The 18116-nt window shown below is 37.9% G+C and overlaps 1 protein-coding gene across 1 annotated transcript in view; it reads right to left on the bottom strand.

Annotated features, from left to right (window-relative positions):
• LOC139708750 (uncharacterized) overlaps positions 1 to 10760 on the bottom strand; it is a 45591-nt gene extending 34831 nt beyond the window's left edge. Inside the window, exons 1-2 of the mRNA XM_071620684.1 lie at positions 10505 to 10760; positions 8118 to 8180 (exon numbers count right to left, since the gene is read on the bottom strand). Coding sequence (XP_071476785.1) covers positions 8118 to 8180; positions 10505 to 10642 — 201 coding nt within the window. The 5' untranslated portion in view covers positions 10643 to 10760. The remainder of the gene's footprint in view (positions 1 to 8117; positions 8181 to 10504) is intronic.
• Between the last annotated feature and the right edge of the window lie 7356 nt (positions 10761 to 18116).

Raw genomic sequence — 18116 nt, 5'->3', positions numbered from 1 at the left:
CTGCAGCTGCATGCCTTTGCCAAAGGCTTGCTACATTGTAGCTAGCTAGCTAGCAGTGTAGCTATGCTATCCTAGCTGGCCTCGTGAAATGAAGAGCAAACGAACGACATGGATATGCATGCATGCTTCACACATCGTTCATATTTACGGTGACATAGTGTCGATCCTACTCCGTATTTTACAGCTTTTGTCTATGGCCATATTGATACTAGTACATTGGTAAGTTTTACGGTATCGATAATTTAGTAATGATACCTGTACATCGCGTATTCCAGCTACTAGGTTGGCTGTTGGTAGCTTGGTAGACTGACATTGGTAGCATACAGCAGCAGTGCTGTTACAGCTGTTGTCTATGGCCAGATTGATACATCGTTATTGCACAAGGCAGATCGTAAGTTTATCTCGTATTTGCAGCTTTTGTGTGTGTCCAGATTGAAAGATCGCTCATTTATCCGTAAGTTTGAGTGATTGCTTACCTTCCAAATGTCGATGGGCATACATGGCCCCAAGTTGGCCTTATAAAATTGGGTGTACATGATGGATTTTTTTCCGTGATTCGACTGTACCCGTGTATACGACGCACCCCCGATTTTCAATGTTTTCCGACGAAAAAATAGTGCGTCTTATACACGGAACTTTACGGCAATTTGTTACATTTTGTATCCAATTTCTTTTATCTGTGTACGGCCCTACATATCTAACAAAACCTCAATTACATTTTTGTTTTTCCATGAATTTTAGATTATCGTTATATATTAACTTTAATTCTGTGTGTAGTAATTACCTTTATATCATTTTCACATGTACAAATACCTTTTAGTTTACCTTTTATCTTTACCAAGTTAGATTTATTTGCTTTTATCATAGGTTTGAATTACTGTTATTTTAGAGTATTGCAATATCAACTTGTACAAATGATTCTAATTGTAAACATGTACAATTCAGCCATTGGCTGCAAGATATGATTTTGATAAAACCTGTATTAAATTGAATCCAATATAGAAGAATCAAGCTACATTATCTACAACTTACATAAAAACTGACTAGACATGATGAACTGAAGTGACACATTGTACAATGTACTCATCTGGACTCCCAGCATACAACTATAGTTGCACTGTACACTGTAGCTCAATATTGGAGAAAAGAAAAAAATTAATGCCCCAGCCCTCCCTTGTTTAAAGGAGACGTCCGGATGATTTTCAGATTTTTTAATTTGAACAACTATAAATTAATTATACAGAGGACAGAGTTTTAGAATTTGTGATAATTGGGATGAAGAATAAGAATATTTTCAAAATTTGGAACAAATCGCAATGAACAAGGATGACGACATGGCAGAGTCACCATAAGAATGCATGAGCTGGGGCGCAAGGAAGCAGAACAAAAGAAGAAGGCATGCATAGATTATACACAGGTGAACTCGCAAGCAAGCGGTATTGTAATGGAATTACTCTGCTACATTTCTGAAATATGTGAACCTCCTATGTCATCATCCTTGTTCAGTGTAATTTGTTTAAGGTTTTTCAATGTATTGTTTCTCTGCTCAAGAATCACAATAAATTCCACAAATCTATACATGGAGTTGTTGATTTATGTACTACATGATGTGAAATTATGAAAATCGTCTGGAATGTCCCTTTAACTTAAGGAAAAAGATATGAAGAAGGGACTATACGAGTGACTAATATTGTAATTTCAGTTACACAATTTGTTTTGAACTCTCTTTATAGTACATGTAGCCTCAGAGAGGTGAGCTGGTAGATTGGTAAACTGATACGGTTTACATGCATCTTCTGTCAAAATCTGCCATAAGGTACACAGGCATACAAAGTCTTTCATATCTCACAATGTGTGATTACAGGTATACAATGTATGTCTTGGCAATTGCTTATGCACACACACACATCATATGCAACATACACATTGCACATACAGACTAGCACTCAAGCAGTTTAAATGCACAAAGGCTGAGCAATCATTCACAGCACAGCACATGCATAGTACAGACAAGCTGTTCATCAGGCCCAAACACATCTATCTATCACACACTTCACTGCTCCTGAGGCACCAAAGTCACCCAGTTCTCTGACCACTTTCCAGGGAAAACGAGGTGTTCCATACACAAGGAAACAACATGGCATATGTATTGTACCATCACAAAAATGACTTTGAAATCACAATCGATAGGCATACCATCCTTGTTTCATGATGAAACCTGCTATTACAAAACCCCACATGCAGCACTCACACGCATCAATACCGGTAACTATGATGTCTCACAACATGCACTTTAACCGAAACAGCATTTCAAGTTACACTGTATTCTTCTTTTTTCCTAATTCCCAACGTGCAATACTTTTGCGCCATTATTGCCTCTTCTCAAAGATAATCACATCGTCATCCTGTTTATTTCTTGATGTGCTGTCTCAGCAGACTCTTTATAACGCAAGTAAATGTAGGTTCATGTGAACATTTTGGTAGAATACATTCCATTGTATGTACAAATGTAAGTACTATTGTAACATTACAACACAGCTACCCATTGTGGAAGAGGACTTCATGGTTGCTTGGTTTTGGTTGATTTTTTTCCTCTTTAGTGTATAGGATAACTCAATATATAGGGCCTAGTATATTTTTGTTTCCACGTATGTGTGTTTTTTTTTCATATGATTTACTGAATATCCATTTACATTGGTATAGATTTTTACTTCTTACCAAATTCTTGTTCTCCTTTTTTTCTGCAATAAGATATATCAATGGGATTCACATAATGTGGCCTTTAAAAAGAAAAGAAAAAGAATAGTTACTGCTCACACAATTTCAATCATCTGTTCCTTGTGTCATTATTGACTCTTCCTGAAAATTTCATTGAAATCCATACATAACTTTTGAGTTACTTTGCAAACAGACAGACAGACAAACACCACAAAAAATATACCTCCTTCGTGGAGGTAATAAGCAAATTTACCTTCAAAGAAAGATTGATAAGGAATGTATTCCATGGTACAAGACTACTCATGGGGAGCACTTGGAAGGCATTTATTAGATGCAAAAACCACATCATGGTCACCCAGTAATATACGGCAACACACAGTGCCCAACAGACCATCCGTTGGAGCATGCCGTGTACTGTAGATTCAACCCAGGAAGTGGAAAGAAGAGGTTTCCACCTGCCTGATTCAGCAGAGATACACTCATCAAGACATCACTCTCACCACTCTTTGTACATTAAAGGTGAAACATACATTTTCATACACCTGCACAAACTGTCAATATTTGCTCTAAAATGGACACATAAAAGTGCATTCAAACAAATGTGTGAGATAATGCCGTGATAACAAAATTTTAGTTGGGTAGGTATATGTAGATGAAAATTTGAAATATTAGCTTTTAAAAACGGTACACGAACTGTATTGGAATCTGAGAACTATTCACTTGTGGTTGCTACGTCATGTTTTATAACTGACTATTGATAACTAACAAAAGTATCCATCGATCTTCTGTGCGAGTATAAATCGCATGCAGTTTGTTGGTAAATACATTTGCTAGGGCATGATACATTGTAGATCATTATGAAACATTCTACAAACCCACTGCTGAACAGGAAGGGGTCTCCAGGAACAAAAGTCAAGTATACTTTATTCTCATTAATTTTCACTATTTATCTCAAAATATTCCAAAACATATCATTAACCTGGCAAATTGCCGCAGCCTGACAAGTTTCTTGGTACTTGTAGACCCTTTTGACATGTTGCAAGCAACTTCCAAATGTTGTAAGATGAATTTGAGCCCTTCTGAGAACCGTTTTACCTTCTATTCATCATTTTGTAGCACCACACCAAAAGTGCAGGAGTACTTACGTGTACACAACTGATGTGATCGAATGAAAAAGATATCATGGATCTCACCACACCACTTATTGCAAGACTACACTGTACTGCAATGCCCTACTCTTTCTTCCTACCATACCAATGATGTACATTAGAACAGGAAACTTAGAGCCTCCTGTCCAATAGTGACGATGCGTTGTTACTTGTAGCAACCCTACTACACAAATGTTTGTGCACAAGGCATTGTTTGATGTCCACAGTACTTGCCTATAAGTACAATACGCATGTCCCAACGCCAGTGTCAACAATAATTAAGTAGGCCTACAGGTGTGTGTAACATGCCATGGTTATAAATCCTACTAATTTCACACAGGCTTGAAAGACACCTGAAGTGTAAAACATTTCCTTCTTCTTTTTTTCTTCTTCTTTTTTCTTCTTTGCCTCCAAGAGCCTACATCTTCCTTCCTTTATGCAAGACAGCTTTGTCTTTTTCATGTCACCACCCTCTTCATGCAGCAATGTCTACCATACTCAATATGGATACACAAGTTCAAGTAGAACTCCACTCTATGCTTTAGTTCACTTTACCCAGGATGTAAGCTCAAACAGGCCTGGGCCCTGTTTCACTAACATGGGAACTACAGCTTGTATATCGAGCCGAACAATGAACCTAAAGTTGGGACAAATTCAGATAAGAGCTAGTTGTGTAGTTGGGAAGGATACATAGACATTCAATATGTATTGTACATGTAGAATGTGGCACGGTAGGCACAATATACTGTTCCCAGTGACTTGTTGAAACAGTTCCTAACATCTGAGGACTGACTGATCCCAAAATTGTCCCTAAGATCAGTTGAATTGAACTTGGGACTGATTACAGTGCTAAATAGTGAAACAGCCCCCAGAGATACTGTATATGCCATATATTTCGCAAGTCTAATTTTTCGCAAATCGGGAATTCCCGACTATTTCGCGAGTGGTTAAATTTGCGATCGTGGAGTCCTGTACACTGAACGGAGAAGTGTAAACCCGTAAGTCACATTCATATCGGGATCAGAGTCAACATTTTCGTGTGTCTTTAATTTCGCAAATAGCACCCGACTTGTGAAATTTGCGAAAATAAAAACCTCACGAAATATTCGCCGTATACAGCAGTTATCAAAATAGAACCCCCCCCCCCCAACAAAAAGGAAAAGATGATAATAGAGTATCAACAAGCTATACATATATATTGTTACAAATACTAATGTACATCATGTATCATCAGTCACACTCACAACTTCTTCACTCAATCCCATCAATGTCTCGATTCAATCTGGTATTGTGAAAGGTTTAATTACGTTTTGCACTGCAACAAACTGTACCTGTACTTGTGACATTTGTTTGGAGAAAGGTAGCTGCAAATCAACAACAACAAAAAAGGGGGAACATTTGTCTTACAGTGTGACTGAAGTTATGTTTATATGCAAGAAGTGTAAATTACAATCATGGAACAGTGGACTGGTTTAGTAAAGAAAACGGATGAACGAGCTGACACCATGTCAAATACTGTAGGTACCGATTATAATCACATACATGTATTTGTGAAAACACATTATTCACGAAAATGCACTTGTAGATTCCTTTCTTCTTTTTTTGGGGGGGGGGGTTCTTTTTGTTTATAACTGTCATGACAATCATAAAAGCTTTACGGTATTCCTTTTAGATTGTAAAATTAGATGAAAGCTATTGTGATAATTCAAGATGATTCTACAGCTAACCAAGGCGTCTATTATAGTCAAGACCTGACCAGGTGTAAGCCTGCAAGAAACCCTCGCACTAATACTCTGCATACTCAGAGCTCTATGTCTGAACAAATGACAAACCAATCAGAGTATGAGAGCAGCCATGTCAGAGGAGTTTGATCAAGCTGCACTGTGCAGGGTTCTCATGTGACTAAGGGATGAACACAGCTTGTTTAAAGTGAACTCACTTTTAAATCACCTGCTAGCCTGTTCTAACTGTCATATTCTTGCCTATCCCTCACACCACAACAAGCAAGTACAGTGAAAAATCTACACAAATTTGAAGTTGACCACAAAATGGTTTCCACACCTAATGCATTGTATTCTCAAATGCTTGCTCACATAACAGAAGATACTGTTTTATGAGTATGGTAAACAGGATATCTAAGAACTGGAATTACATGTAGAACACCCCAAACCCCTCGAAATTCTCCAGTAATAAATGTGGCATTATTTCAAAGACATCAGTCAAAACGAGGATGCTTAAAGATTAAAGGATAAGTTCACCTTCATAAACATAATGATTGAGAGAATGTAGCGATATTAGTAGAACACATCATTGAAAGTTTGAGGAAAATCAGACAATCCGTTCAAAAGTTATGAATTTTTGAAGTTTTTGTGCAGTACCCGCTGGATGAGAAGACTACTGCAGTGTATGAATAACTTAGATGTCACATGCGTACAACAATATAAGGAAAATATAAAGAGAATTTCACAAAATTCCATCTTTTGAAAAAAGTACACATTCCCATGACTCGTTACCGACAAATGTTATGGGTAATATCATTCCCCCTGCCTTTAGAAAGAGGCAAGTCAAGTGCTCTTTTATTATGCGAAAAAAGTGAAAGTATGTTGAATTTTCTTTTACATTTCTTTATACTGTTGTACGCATATGACTCACAAGCTGTATTAGTCTCCTCATCCAGCGGTTCCAACACAAAAATTTAAAAAATTCATAACTTTTGCATCGATTGTCCAATTTTCCTCAAACTTTCACTGATGTGTTCTACTAATATTGTTGCATTTTCTCAATCCTTATGTTTATGAAGGTGAACTTGTCCTTTAAGTTCATCATGGAAAAAAAAGAAAAAAAAAATCAAAAGTGATTTTCCCACAGGCATTATGAATGATGTGTATTTCATCATAATCATCTTCACTTATTCAAGTACATCTGTATGTCCTGGCACATATTGTATGGCGATTAACATTTTGAGATAGTGTAGATTTCCTCTTGCTTGTCAAAGTAATACTTTGAAAATGTTGCCGAACAATATCTCTAATGTAGATTTTCTCTGCAAATCACTTCCTCCTTAAAAAAAAAAAAAAATGATAATGAATACAATCATGAAAATCTTAAAGACATTTTTTTCTTGAGACTTGAGTCAGAGACACTTTAAGACACACAACATTCAACATATTTCTGTTTGCTTCATTTTCCTCTAAAGAAAAAAAAAAGAAAGAATGTGTGTGTGTGTGTGTGTGTGTGTGTGTACTTTGCATGTAGAAATATGTGATTCTTTTGAACGACCTTCAATTATAAGCTATGTAGCTCAAGCGCCTCATAACAACAAGCAAAACACACAAAACCACAAACGAATCAAAACCAGAGTGACCTATCTTGTACCAGTTTAGAGTCCCCCAAAACATGGCACAAACTCCGCAAGTTGTGCCGTGTTTACCCCAGCTGATGGGGACTCTACATGGTCATGGCACAAAGCACAAGTCTAGGGTGAGTCTGGCGTAAGTCCGAGGTAAAGATTGCGCTACACAGCCTAGCACGAGTCTAGCACAACCTCCAAGGGTTGTGCTAAACTTGTGCTAGATGAGGCCTGAGGGGACTCTAAACTGTCTCGGGTGAGATGGCACACACTTCCTGTGACCAGCGCTGTATGTGGCGGAGTGCTCATACAGTATGTACACACAAGAAACTGCCCACTTCTCTCGAGGAGAAACGTGTGCCCACTTGTTTCCATAGAAACGTATACCAACCTCATGCCAGACAACCAGGGGACTCTATACAGGGGTCTCTCAGAAAAAGCAAATATGGTACTTTTAAAGTCATGAAGAACTAGAAGCAATGAAGATAGAAGCAAGAGCTGTAAGAAACAGCTAGATTGTACAATTGTTTAGTATAGCTAGATAAAGCTACATATTTAAGAATTCTCCTGATATTTTCACTGATCAGTTATCAGCTGAACAAAACTGAACAAAGGGACTTGCCGGCAAAATATGCCCAATTCAAATAAAATTGAAAAATTTGTCCTACAGGGCAAATGAAAGATAACTCATAGTTTGGACGGGGCAGAGGAGGCAATGGGAATAAGTGTTTCATTATGTAACAGGAAAGTGTCATTCTTGCTTGCCCCACAAATCAATATTGTTTCTCAAACTCAAGCAAGAGCACAGATTTTCTCTTTTAATTTCCATGCCATGTCATACTAATAGGTATACTAATAGATTCCTGGCAGTCTCACAACTTATGGTACACAGTGCCTCTCACCTGAGGAATGTTGTCCAAGTCCAACTCAGAAAGGGTATTAGAAGCAGGCATGGATGACATCATCTAATCAATTAAGATGTAAGATAATTGAAAGGACCAATAAGTTCATGCAAACAATAGAATACTAGGGAATAATCATTTGGTAATACAATCTTACAAAAATAAAGAAAAATAATGATCAGTATACTGTGCAATCTTCCTAGAGTAAAGTAATTCACAAAGAGTTTTAGCAATTTATAACTGCATACACAATGTACTTGCACAAATGTCCAAATATGTGAGCCATCACTGAAACATGTTTCAATACCCAACTCAAAACGCATTTGCAAAGGCCTTTTGGATCGCGTTTCTCGAGTTGTTGCGTTTATCATCTCCATCGTGAGTCAAGAGGAAGGCAGCACCAGTGCGCTGTTTGACCCCTAGGAGCAGAAGTCATGTAGTTGGCATGGGCAGGTCCGAGATACAAACGCCTTTCAAAACAACCTGCATAAAAATTTATCATCTCTACAGAAAAGCATTTCTGGCTCAAACTCATTCGAGATTGCACTTTATCCCATGTTTCAGAAAGCCGTTTCTAACCCCATATGGTAATCAAACCATCTTTGCGTTTATCATCTGCCCAAATCTTCCTGAAAGTCTTTTGGAAACCTTAATTCTATGCCAGAAGTGAGTTGATTTCCAATCCAAACGCACCCTTTCAGAAGTGTGGGTTTCAAATATCCAGTCATTTCACATTTACACAACCTTTGAGCAGTTATGAACAAACAGCTTCAGCAAATGTCTTCTTAGCTTCCCAATATACGATACAAGATTTGGTTCAAATTGATGAGAGTGATTGAAATACATGTAAGCTACAACCGCAACTGTCAGACTGTAGCAAGTACTGTATGTGTACGATATGTACAATGTACATCCTGTGGGGATTTTTGGTGCAATTTGGGTTTGCAGATTTTGAGATATTGACATGGATATGAAAGTATATCGATTGATTAGCAGTAATATATAGCAGTTTAGCACCACCTACACTGTACACTGACATAAAGAAAGCAAGCCGCCCATTTATACAAGTAATTAGATCTAACATTTTTAGACCATAACGATGTCCAAAATTTGACAAACTAATCGACTACCGGTACCGGGTACATGTAAAAACCTAACCGCACCAGCTACCCCAACCCGTACAGAGTCGGGGTCGCATGGCAGCCCTATGGCTATCGAAGAAACGCCTGATATGGCGTAGCATTTTGGTGACCAGAGACCAAAATACAGGGTTTTACATTGAAAATCACTGCCGTACTGTTAGATAAGATACTTACAATCAGAGCCGCTGAAATCAATTTACAATACGATCTGTTTTAAGAGCCCAGTGAAAGATTTTATGCGAGGTTTTAGTCTTTCCGCACTTCGTATCATAGTACAACTTACACAGTGCATGCGCCAACAGCCTTGCTGTCGATCGGGTATGGAGAAAACGTAGCACATATTATAATACACAATGTATGCCTGTGGAAAAAAAAAACAGGACGGCTTGCTGAGAACTGACATGAATATTCATTCGCGCATGCGCAGATCATTTTATTTACGTGATATGTTCAAAATGGCGATTCGCATCTTGTGGAGATGTTCTCAAAGATGATGACTATTAATCTTGTATTCGGAGATTAATGGCGAGTGATACTATAGATCTAGTTGCCTATAGATTCTAATATTCAACAATAGGATATTACAACATATGGCTTTTCGTTGCAAATCCAAGTGTCGTTTTGAACGATGAGTTGTTTACTGAATTGCAAGCATCACAGTGTACTTGATTACCTCCCTAATTTGCCTACAAGTCTTCGTTCGGGGCGCCGTTACTGCATGGTTACACTACACTGTCACTAGTCTTACAAATACAACTACAAATTACATTGTAAGTTACAGCGCGGCGCCCCGCGCCGGGGTTAGTAAAAACCACGCTTTTGTGCGCAGTTGAATATTGGCACGAACCTTGGTGCGGGTTTTTTTACAAATGTTATGAAGGATGACCAACTTATCAACGAAGTCCAAGACATGGCCAGGCCGTGTCATGATGTCATGGACACGGGTCATGGACTGGCATGGAGTTGACCGTTTTCTAACATTGGATTTGTAGATGTAACAATGCATTATCCACTCATAGTACTATACTTTTTCTACATGTACACCTTCTTCATACGGTATAGTTTTATAATTTTCAGTGTATCTGTCTGCCTGGATCAAATGCATTTTTGCTGAATGAATGTTTAAATTTGTAAACAAGTTCACTTGCCACATTCATGCACTCACACATGACACGTTCAATCAATAGGACACACACGCACGCAGAGCCAAGACAACGCAACTCCACACACACGCTCGCCCCTTACCTGGCCATCTGTCTTCGCAGACGGTGCACTACTAACGTTAATCGCGTTGCCATTGCTGCTAACAGGGCGAGAATTGGCCTTTCCACCACCCCGTTTATTTCGCCTTCTTTTGGATCGCCTACTGTCATTTGAACTCATTTTTAAATCCAAATTTCTTCGGTCACTAATCAGTCACCACCAGCGACTCACTGGACATTAAAATATACCGGGTTAAACCGTGTATTTTAATAACACTTTCCGAACATGCGAGGCACTCCTATACATTCTCTCCAATATGGCAGCCTAAGGTTAGCCTGACATCCAGGCTGTAACACTAAATATTGATAACAGCAGGCCGTTGTTTAGTGCAATGACACGGTGTAATTCCTGCCTGGTACGCAGTCTTTCAATATTGTCAAACGAACAGACAAAATGCAAAAACAATAACAACAACAACAACAACAACAACAACAACAACAACAACAACAAAGAAAATGCATGTGATCAGCGATATGGGTTTCCACCCTCATTTTACATACTTCAATATCATAAAATGTAATTGCTGTAATTGCTATGGATCAATATTGTATTTTTAATTGGTATATGTTGTATTCTTTATTTGGTATATATTTGTTTTTGTTTGCCATTTTCTTATTTGTTGAAATGTTTGAATATGTATATGCATGTAAATATATGATATCTTTTCATTTTTGAAGCGCCATGAGCACTGAAAAGTGGACCTGTGCGCTATACATACAAGTAGCCACTATTATTATTATTATTATTATTATTATTATTATAAAATGTCCTGTATTTGGCGAAGACAGTTATGGTTTGCATAATAACAGATCTTGCTCCTTCACTTTAGAATTTGTACAGACAAGCCTCTCGGGAAATTATCATCTGTAAAGACAAAAGTCGAGTTGTATCATCATTAGGGCCATTTATTTGACTTATTTAAATAGGTATTTTACTCTCTTATAGTAAGTTTCCTCATGTCACTCAAGTAAAAACTGTTATGTGATACACAAAATATCAGAAAAGAACAAATAGGCTATTATCATCATTTTGTGTGTGAACCTGTCGAAACAAGCATAGGCATATAGGCCCGCAATCATGTGATCGGCATAGGGTTTAACTTTATCAAAGAGATATAGGTAGGGCTAGGCCCACACACTACATGCATACATCACACAGAAGCCTACATTGCTACATTATAGGCCTAACGTTAGAGATGCATTGTATGTACACATGTGTAGACACGCATACACAGGCCCTACATGCATACACACACATACACACATACAAACATAGCTAGTTACATACATACATACATACATACATACATACATACATACATACATACATACATACATACATACTGTAACGATACACACCAACATGTCCCCTCTAACAAGAGGCAAAACACTCTGTCCCTCGGATATAGGACATAATGGAGGTCCCGTGTATGAGAGAGTCACAACTCATGCACGTAAAAGATCCCGCTTCATTCATCCATCGCAAAGAGCAGGGTGTCTCACCCGGTGAAGTGGTCCCCACCTCACATCCAACTGGACCCCATGGAAGACCAGCTTAAAGGGACTGTACAGTACTGGTTGAGGTAGGGATTCATGTTTTGAACATTATGAAAAATTATGAAAAGCCTCTTATGAAATATGAAAGAGCATGTAATTTTAATAAGGATTCAACGTTTATTTGATGAAAATTGGTTTTCAAATGGCTGAGATATCCAAAAAAGTGCTAACAATGATAAAAGGCGACATGCCCCAACTTTATTAGGATATCTTTGTTTCACCTTGTTTTTGGATATCTCAGCCATTTCAAAACCGATTTTCATCGAATAAACTTTTGATACCCCTTACAACTGCATGCTCTTTGACATCTCATATGTAGTTTCTGAATATCTCGCAAAACGTTAAAGGGATCGTACAGTTTTGGTTGAGACCTAATTTCAGGTTTTTAATATTTTTTGGTGAGATAGTGAGAAACCTTTTACGAAATATGAAAGAGTATGTAATTCTTTGAGGAATTCAACTTTTATTTGATGAAAATTGGTTTTGAAATGGCTATGATAGCCAAAAAAGAGCGATTCTGATAAAGTGTGGGACCCACACTTTATTACGATCGCTTTGTTTTAATTTGTTTTTGGGTGTTTCAGTAATTCCAAACCCGATTTTCATCAAATAAACTTTGAATTCCTCTTAAAATGGTATGATCTGAACTCTATCATAAGTGTTTTCTTGGTATCTCACAAAAAGTTAAAAGCCCAATTCTCATCGCCACCAATACTGTACCATCCCTTTAAAAGCTAAATCTTCACCACGACCAGAACTGTACACACCACACCGTTTTAACGTAGCTGAATATGGGCTATCCAGCCATCTTCTTAGATGGAAATGAACAAACAAACAAACAAACATACATACATCCATACACATACATAGGCCTACTTTATAAAGAAGGAAGTTCGAAGCGCATAACAATAGTTATGATTGTGGAAACAGAGACTATCAAATCTACTTCATCGCTGCCACCGATGTTATTGATGTTTTTTCCATGTAATAAGCTTTAAAGAACGGGGACGGGTATCAGCGAAATAAATTGGGCCCCCAATCGGTATCGACCATCGACTCAACGTAACGTCAGGGGAATGTGCTAGATATACTGCGTTCCTCGAAAGGCATGGAAATGCATTTATTGCTGCTGCTCGTACTCGGTAATATCTGTACACCACACACAATCTTGCCTTTGCGATCATTATCATTCTCTTCTGTTACTGATTTAGTTCTTCAAATTTGCGTTATAATATCTAAATGTTCTTTTCTATGACTTCGCAAACAAGAAATCATGATCCTCGTATCAAATCATTCTGCAGTAATTCTTTAAATAACTTAGCAGTGCATGCCTAAAGGGAAATATATGTTGCCACATTGTTATGACTATAGATCGCATAATGATCTTCATGATCATTGTTGAGTGTATACGAACTATAAGAGTTTAATAATCACTTCATGTAGTTTGCATAATAATCGTTACGGATATGATTGAGTCATGACAACGTGTGAAGTTTTCTTGTTTGTTCAAGTATGATTCAACGGTGCCAGGTAAAAATGGCAGAGGTAAAAATGGCAGGGGTAAAAATGGCAGGGGTAAAAATGGCAGAGGTAAAAATGGCAGAGGTAAAAATGGCAGAGGTAAAAATGGCAGGGGTAAAAATGGCAGGGGTAAAAATGGCAGAGGTAAAAATGGCAGGGGTAAAAATGGCAGTGGTAAAAATGGCAGGGGTAAAAATGGCAGGGGTAAAAATGGCCGGGGTAAAAATGGCAGGGGTAAAAATGGCCGGGGTAAAAATGGCAGGGGTAAAAATGGCAGAGGTAAAAATGGCAGAGGTAAAAATGGCAGGGGTAAAAATGGCAGAGGTAAAAATGGCAGGGGTAAAAATGGCAGAGGTAAAAATGGCAGAGGTAAAATGGCAGAGGTAAAATGTCAGAAGTAATGAGAGCGATTTCGTCAGATATAAACGTATGAAGAGGTCTTGAATGATATCCTAGTCAGAGCAAAATGTATTTCTCGAATTAACAAATCCAAATTGCAGATTTGAAGAATATTGATTTAATTATGTTTTAAAAAGATTAGAGCACTCTCATTATTCTGAGTTTGATTCAAGTGCAGTGGCGTAATCTGTCTGTGTGCAGAGAAATAATAAACCAGCTAAGAGCCTAGTAGGCCTATGGGAAATTATTTTCATTATTCAGTAATATTGTTATTATTATTATTATTATTATTATTATTATTATTATTATTATCATTTATCATTATAAGGGCGTTCCAACAATGATGCAAAACCCTTAAACAGTATAATCCTACGTTGTTTCGCCCAATGAAGTTATCACACACACACACACACACACACACACACACACACACACGAACCCACTTTTGGTATAAACATATACGCAGATATACATACTCTCACATACACACTCTAACACAAACGAATTCCGCTCACGTCCAGGCTAGTATATTGTCATTACTTTTCATTTTTTTGAACTGTTTAGTGTAAAGAAGTGAAGGAGACATAGTCGAAGCAAACCACTAATTTTTCACCTGTTCAATATTATTTTCTCACATTCAGGTTTCGTAGGAGCCTGTTTATCTCACAAGGCCTGATCACGACATAATGTAGAAGTAAAAATACAAAACGCAAAAAATAAACTACAGCAGATGTATCGGCAGACATAAGTAAACTCTTGCAAAATATTCTATTACATTGTTCAAGTATCACATGGCGCAAAAATAAATAAGCTCTTGCAAAATATTTTATTACATTGTTCAAGCATCACATGGCGCAAAAACAAATATCTCGAAGTTTAATGAACACTTTGTAGTCACTTTACAAACTTATGCCTATTAAAACTGGAGACGAACTTTAGCAATAAACTGTTCTAGTGAGAGTAAAAACTGATAGTTTGCCACGGGATTTCTTTCAATCATTGTTGAATGAATCCGCAGGCGAAAAAAATGGAAATGTTTGATGCCTTTCAAACTTAGCTGTTGCTCCAAAGTCATATTCCATTATGTTATCAACATGGTGTGTTGCTAAAGATTGGTAGATTCAGCCACCGAAAATGACGTTGTTCCCTCCTATTGCAACAACAGTAAGAAAATCCAATCCAACCCCATCCAGGTATAGATTGAAATCACCGCCTATGACACTATGATCGCGATTCAATTTACACAGGGATCGCTGAAGCTCTGCAAGACTCTCTTTACATGTGCCGCGGGGAGAAATGTAACACTGCCCTTTTAAATTTCTCCCAGTGGTAACAGAAACAGTAAAAGATCCCTGCCAATTTTTCATACCTGCATGTCTGTTATCAAGCAATTTTATTTTCAGAAGTTTGCACACTTTTTAAAATACTTATTAACCTAGTATAGGACCTACCAGATCTAAAGTAAGTTTGATATTTTACGGACAAGATACCTATAGAGCTGTATAATATTTTAATATGTCCATTTTAGGTGTATACCGAGGCTCATCTTTTACTGATATAATTGGATTGTTGCCTGGCCGAGCATTTTTCAAGTTACATGAGTGTCCCATATTTCTCCCCGTGTCCCATTTCTCCCCGGTCTCCCTGTGCTTTATTTCAGGAGAAGGCACGAAAAGCGCGTATTGCGAGAAAGGTGTCAGAAACATGAAGAAAAAAAAATTCTCTGTCACTTTTACCTCGTCCTCTTGCATTTCAACGACTAAATTTTTATCAATGGCATGTTTTATCTCTAGCATTTTGACCACTGACATTTCGACCACTGACAACTCTACCTCTGACATTTTTACCACATAATTATTTACCTCTGCCATTTTTACCGCTGCCATTTTTACCTCTGCCATTTTTACCTCTGCCATTTTTACCTCTGCCATTTTTACCCCTGCCATTTTTACCCCTGCCATTTTTACCCCTGCCATTTTTACCTCTGCCATTTTTACCTCTGCCATTTTTACCTCTGCCATTTTTACCCCTGCCATTTTTACCCCTGCCATTTTTACCTCTGCCATTTTTACCTCTGCCATTTTTACCCCTGCCACTTTTACCCCTGCCATTTTTACCCCTGCCATTTTTACCTCTGCCATTTTTACACCGAACCAAATGTATATGTTGGCTTTTGGATTTCACTCTCTCAATCCAAGTCAACGTTATATGGAGTAATATGTTGCACTCAAAAGTGATAGTTATAATGACAATGATAATGATAGGGCCTAATGATAATCACAATGTCGATCATCATAATAACAATGATTATAATGATGATAATAGCAATATTCATGATAATATAATAATAATAATAATAATAATAATAATAATAATAATAATAATGATAACAGAAAAGGTGACGAAACACTTTCTTACATTGAGAATGAGAATGGATTGTAATTCACATAAGTCAGAAGTCCATATTCGAGAAGAAACTTACACAAATATTAAACGAAAATGTCATGATAAAACTTTCGCCATAAATGTGAAATTTAGGAAGTAAGTAATATCTAAGCTTCAGGAAAACCTCCAATCTATCAAAAAGTTGCTTTGGAGTCAAAAGGGGCATGGGCTTGGCTCGCCACTACTAGTATTGGATAAGCAGTTTTCAAGAGCTTTTATTTATTTATTTACTTTTTTTTTGCTACACTGCTATAACAAGTTCCTGTGTTAACAGACGTGACACTGACGGCGATCACGTGGTCATTAGGCGCGGTCAGACTGGCAAAAGATCGAGAAGTTTAAGATCGCGAAGTCTTCGCGATCTTTTGTCATGCGGTCACACTGGCAGTCAAACTTCTGTGGATCGAGAAGTTTGGGTCATCGGTGCGCGCGCGCAAGAAAGAAAAAAGAGCGCGCCTTCTGATGACTAGTGATTGTGACATAACAATGCACGCTTGTACATGACAATGGCCTCGCGCTTCGGAGACACTGCCCGCAAGCATGCAGGTGGTGGACTGGTCACGTGACGCAGATCGCGAATTTCTCGCGGTCACACTGGCAAAAGATCGAGAAGTTTGGAGGGAGTAGTGGGAAAAATTCCTAGTTGACGTGGGAAGTTTCGTGAGAAGTTTTGCGGGAAGTTTTGCGGGAAGTTTGCGGTCACACTGGCAAAACTTGGTCACACTGGCAAATCTTTTGCCAGTCTGACGGCGCCTTCTCTCTCTCCCCTCTGTCTGTCTTTCCCTCCATCTCTCCCTCCCACTCTCTCTAGTCTGCCCCCCCCCCCCCACTCTCTGAAACGTTGTCTAATGTGTGTTTCCATGGATCTGGTGTGCAGATCAAGTACAATATTCAACAAATCAATTACATGTGTATTTTTTTGAGAGATAGAGAATCCAGTAAAACCCTCTTGGATATATGGCAAGATAGTTATTCATAAGTCAATAGGATATCAAATGACAAAAGAGTTATTTATTAGTCAAGAGACCTATTATGAGACTGGTTAACCCTCTATAAACGAAACACGAATTAACCTGCCATTATACGTTTGATTATAAAGGCCTACTTCTTCTAATGAGACATGATGTAATGAAAGTGGGCTGCAATGACGAGTGATTCAGAAGATTATTTTGATTAACTTTGATTTCTTTTGTGCATAAAATGAATGTTGACTTCTTCTCTTCTCTCCAACTTGAATGTTTATTTTTGTTTATTAATGTCAATTGTTCTATAAGGCTCACTGATTACTAAAGTGTAAAAATGGTCTTCATTAAAACTACTTGAAATAGAGTGTGAGTTTTCTCCGTTGGATGATCTGTACTTCTGTACATGTATTTACAGCATTTGGTTTCGAATTTTCTTTAGATAACGTAAGGATGCATGCAGTGGGAGGGCTGGCTAGAATTGAAAATGACCCGGTTTTAGCGTGGGGATGAGAATGAACAGCTTTAATAGGCCCTATCACTTTTTTGGTGCCACTTCATGTCAATCGGCTGACAAGGGGGGGGGGGGGGATGGGTCCCCTCTCAACGATAGGGAGAGTTTTTCTTTTTTTAATATTCGTTGGTCATCGTGCGATTTCATAAAAGGGGCACGACCCCTTTCATTTTTTCTTTTATAAAAAGAAAACAAAT

This window comes from Diadema antillarum, unplaced genomic scaffold, assembly GCF_040938485.1.
Source record: "Diadema antillarum isolate AM-2024a unplaced genomic scaffold, OU_Dant_1.0 seq00001370_RagTag, whole genome shotgun sequence".
NCBI lineage: Eukaryota > Metazoa > Echinodermata > Echinoidea > Diadematoida > Diadematidae > Diadema > Diadema antillarum.
Note: the sequence above shows the minus strand (reverse complement) of the source record. Positions and strands in the feature narration are given on the sequence as shown.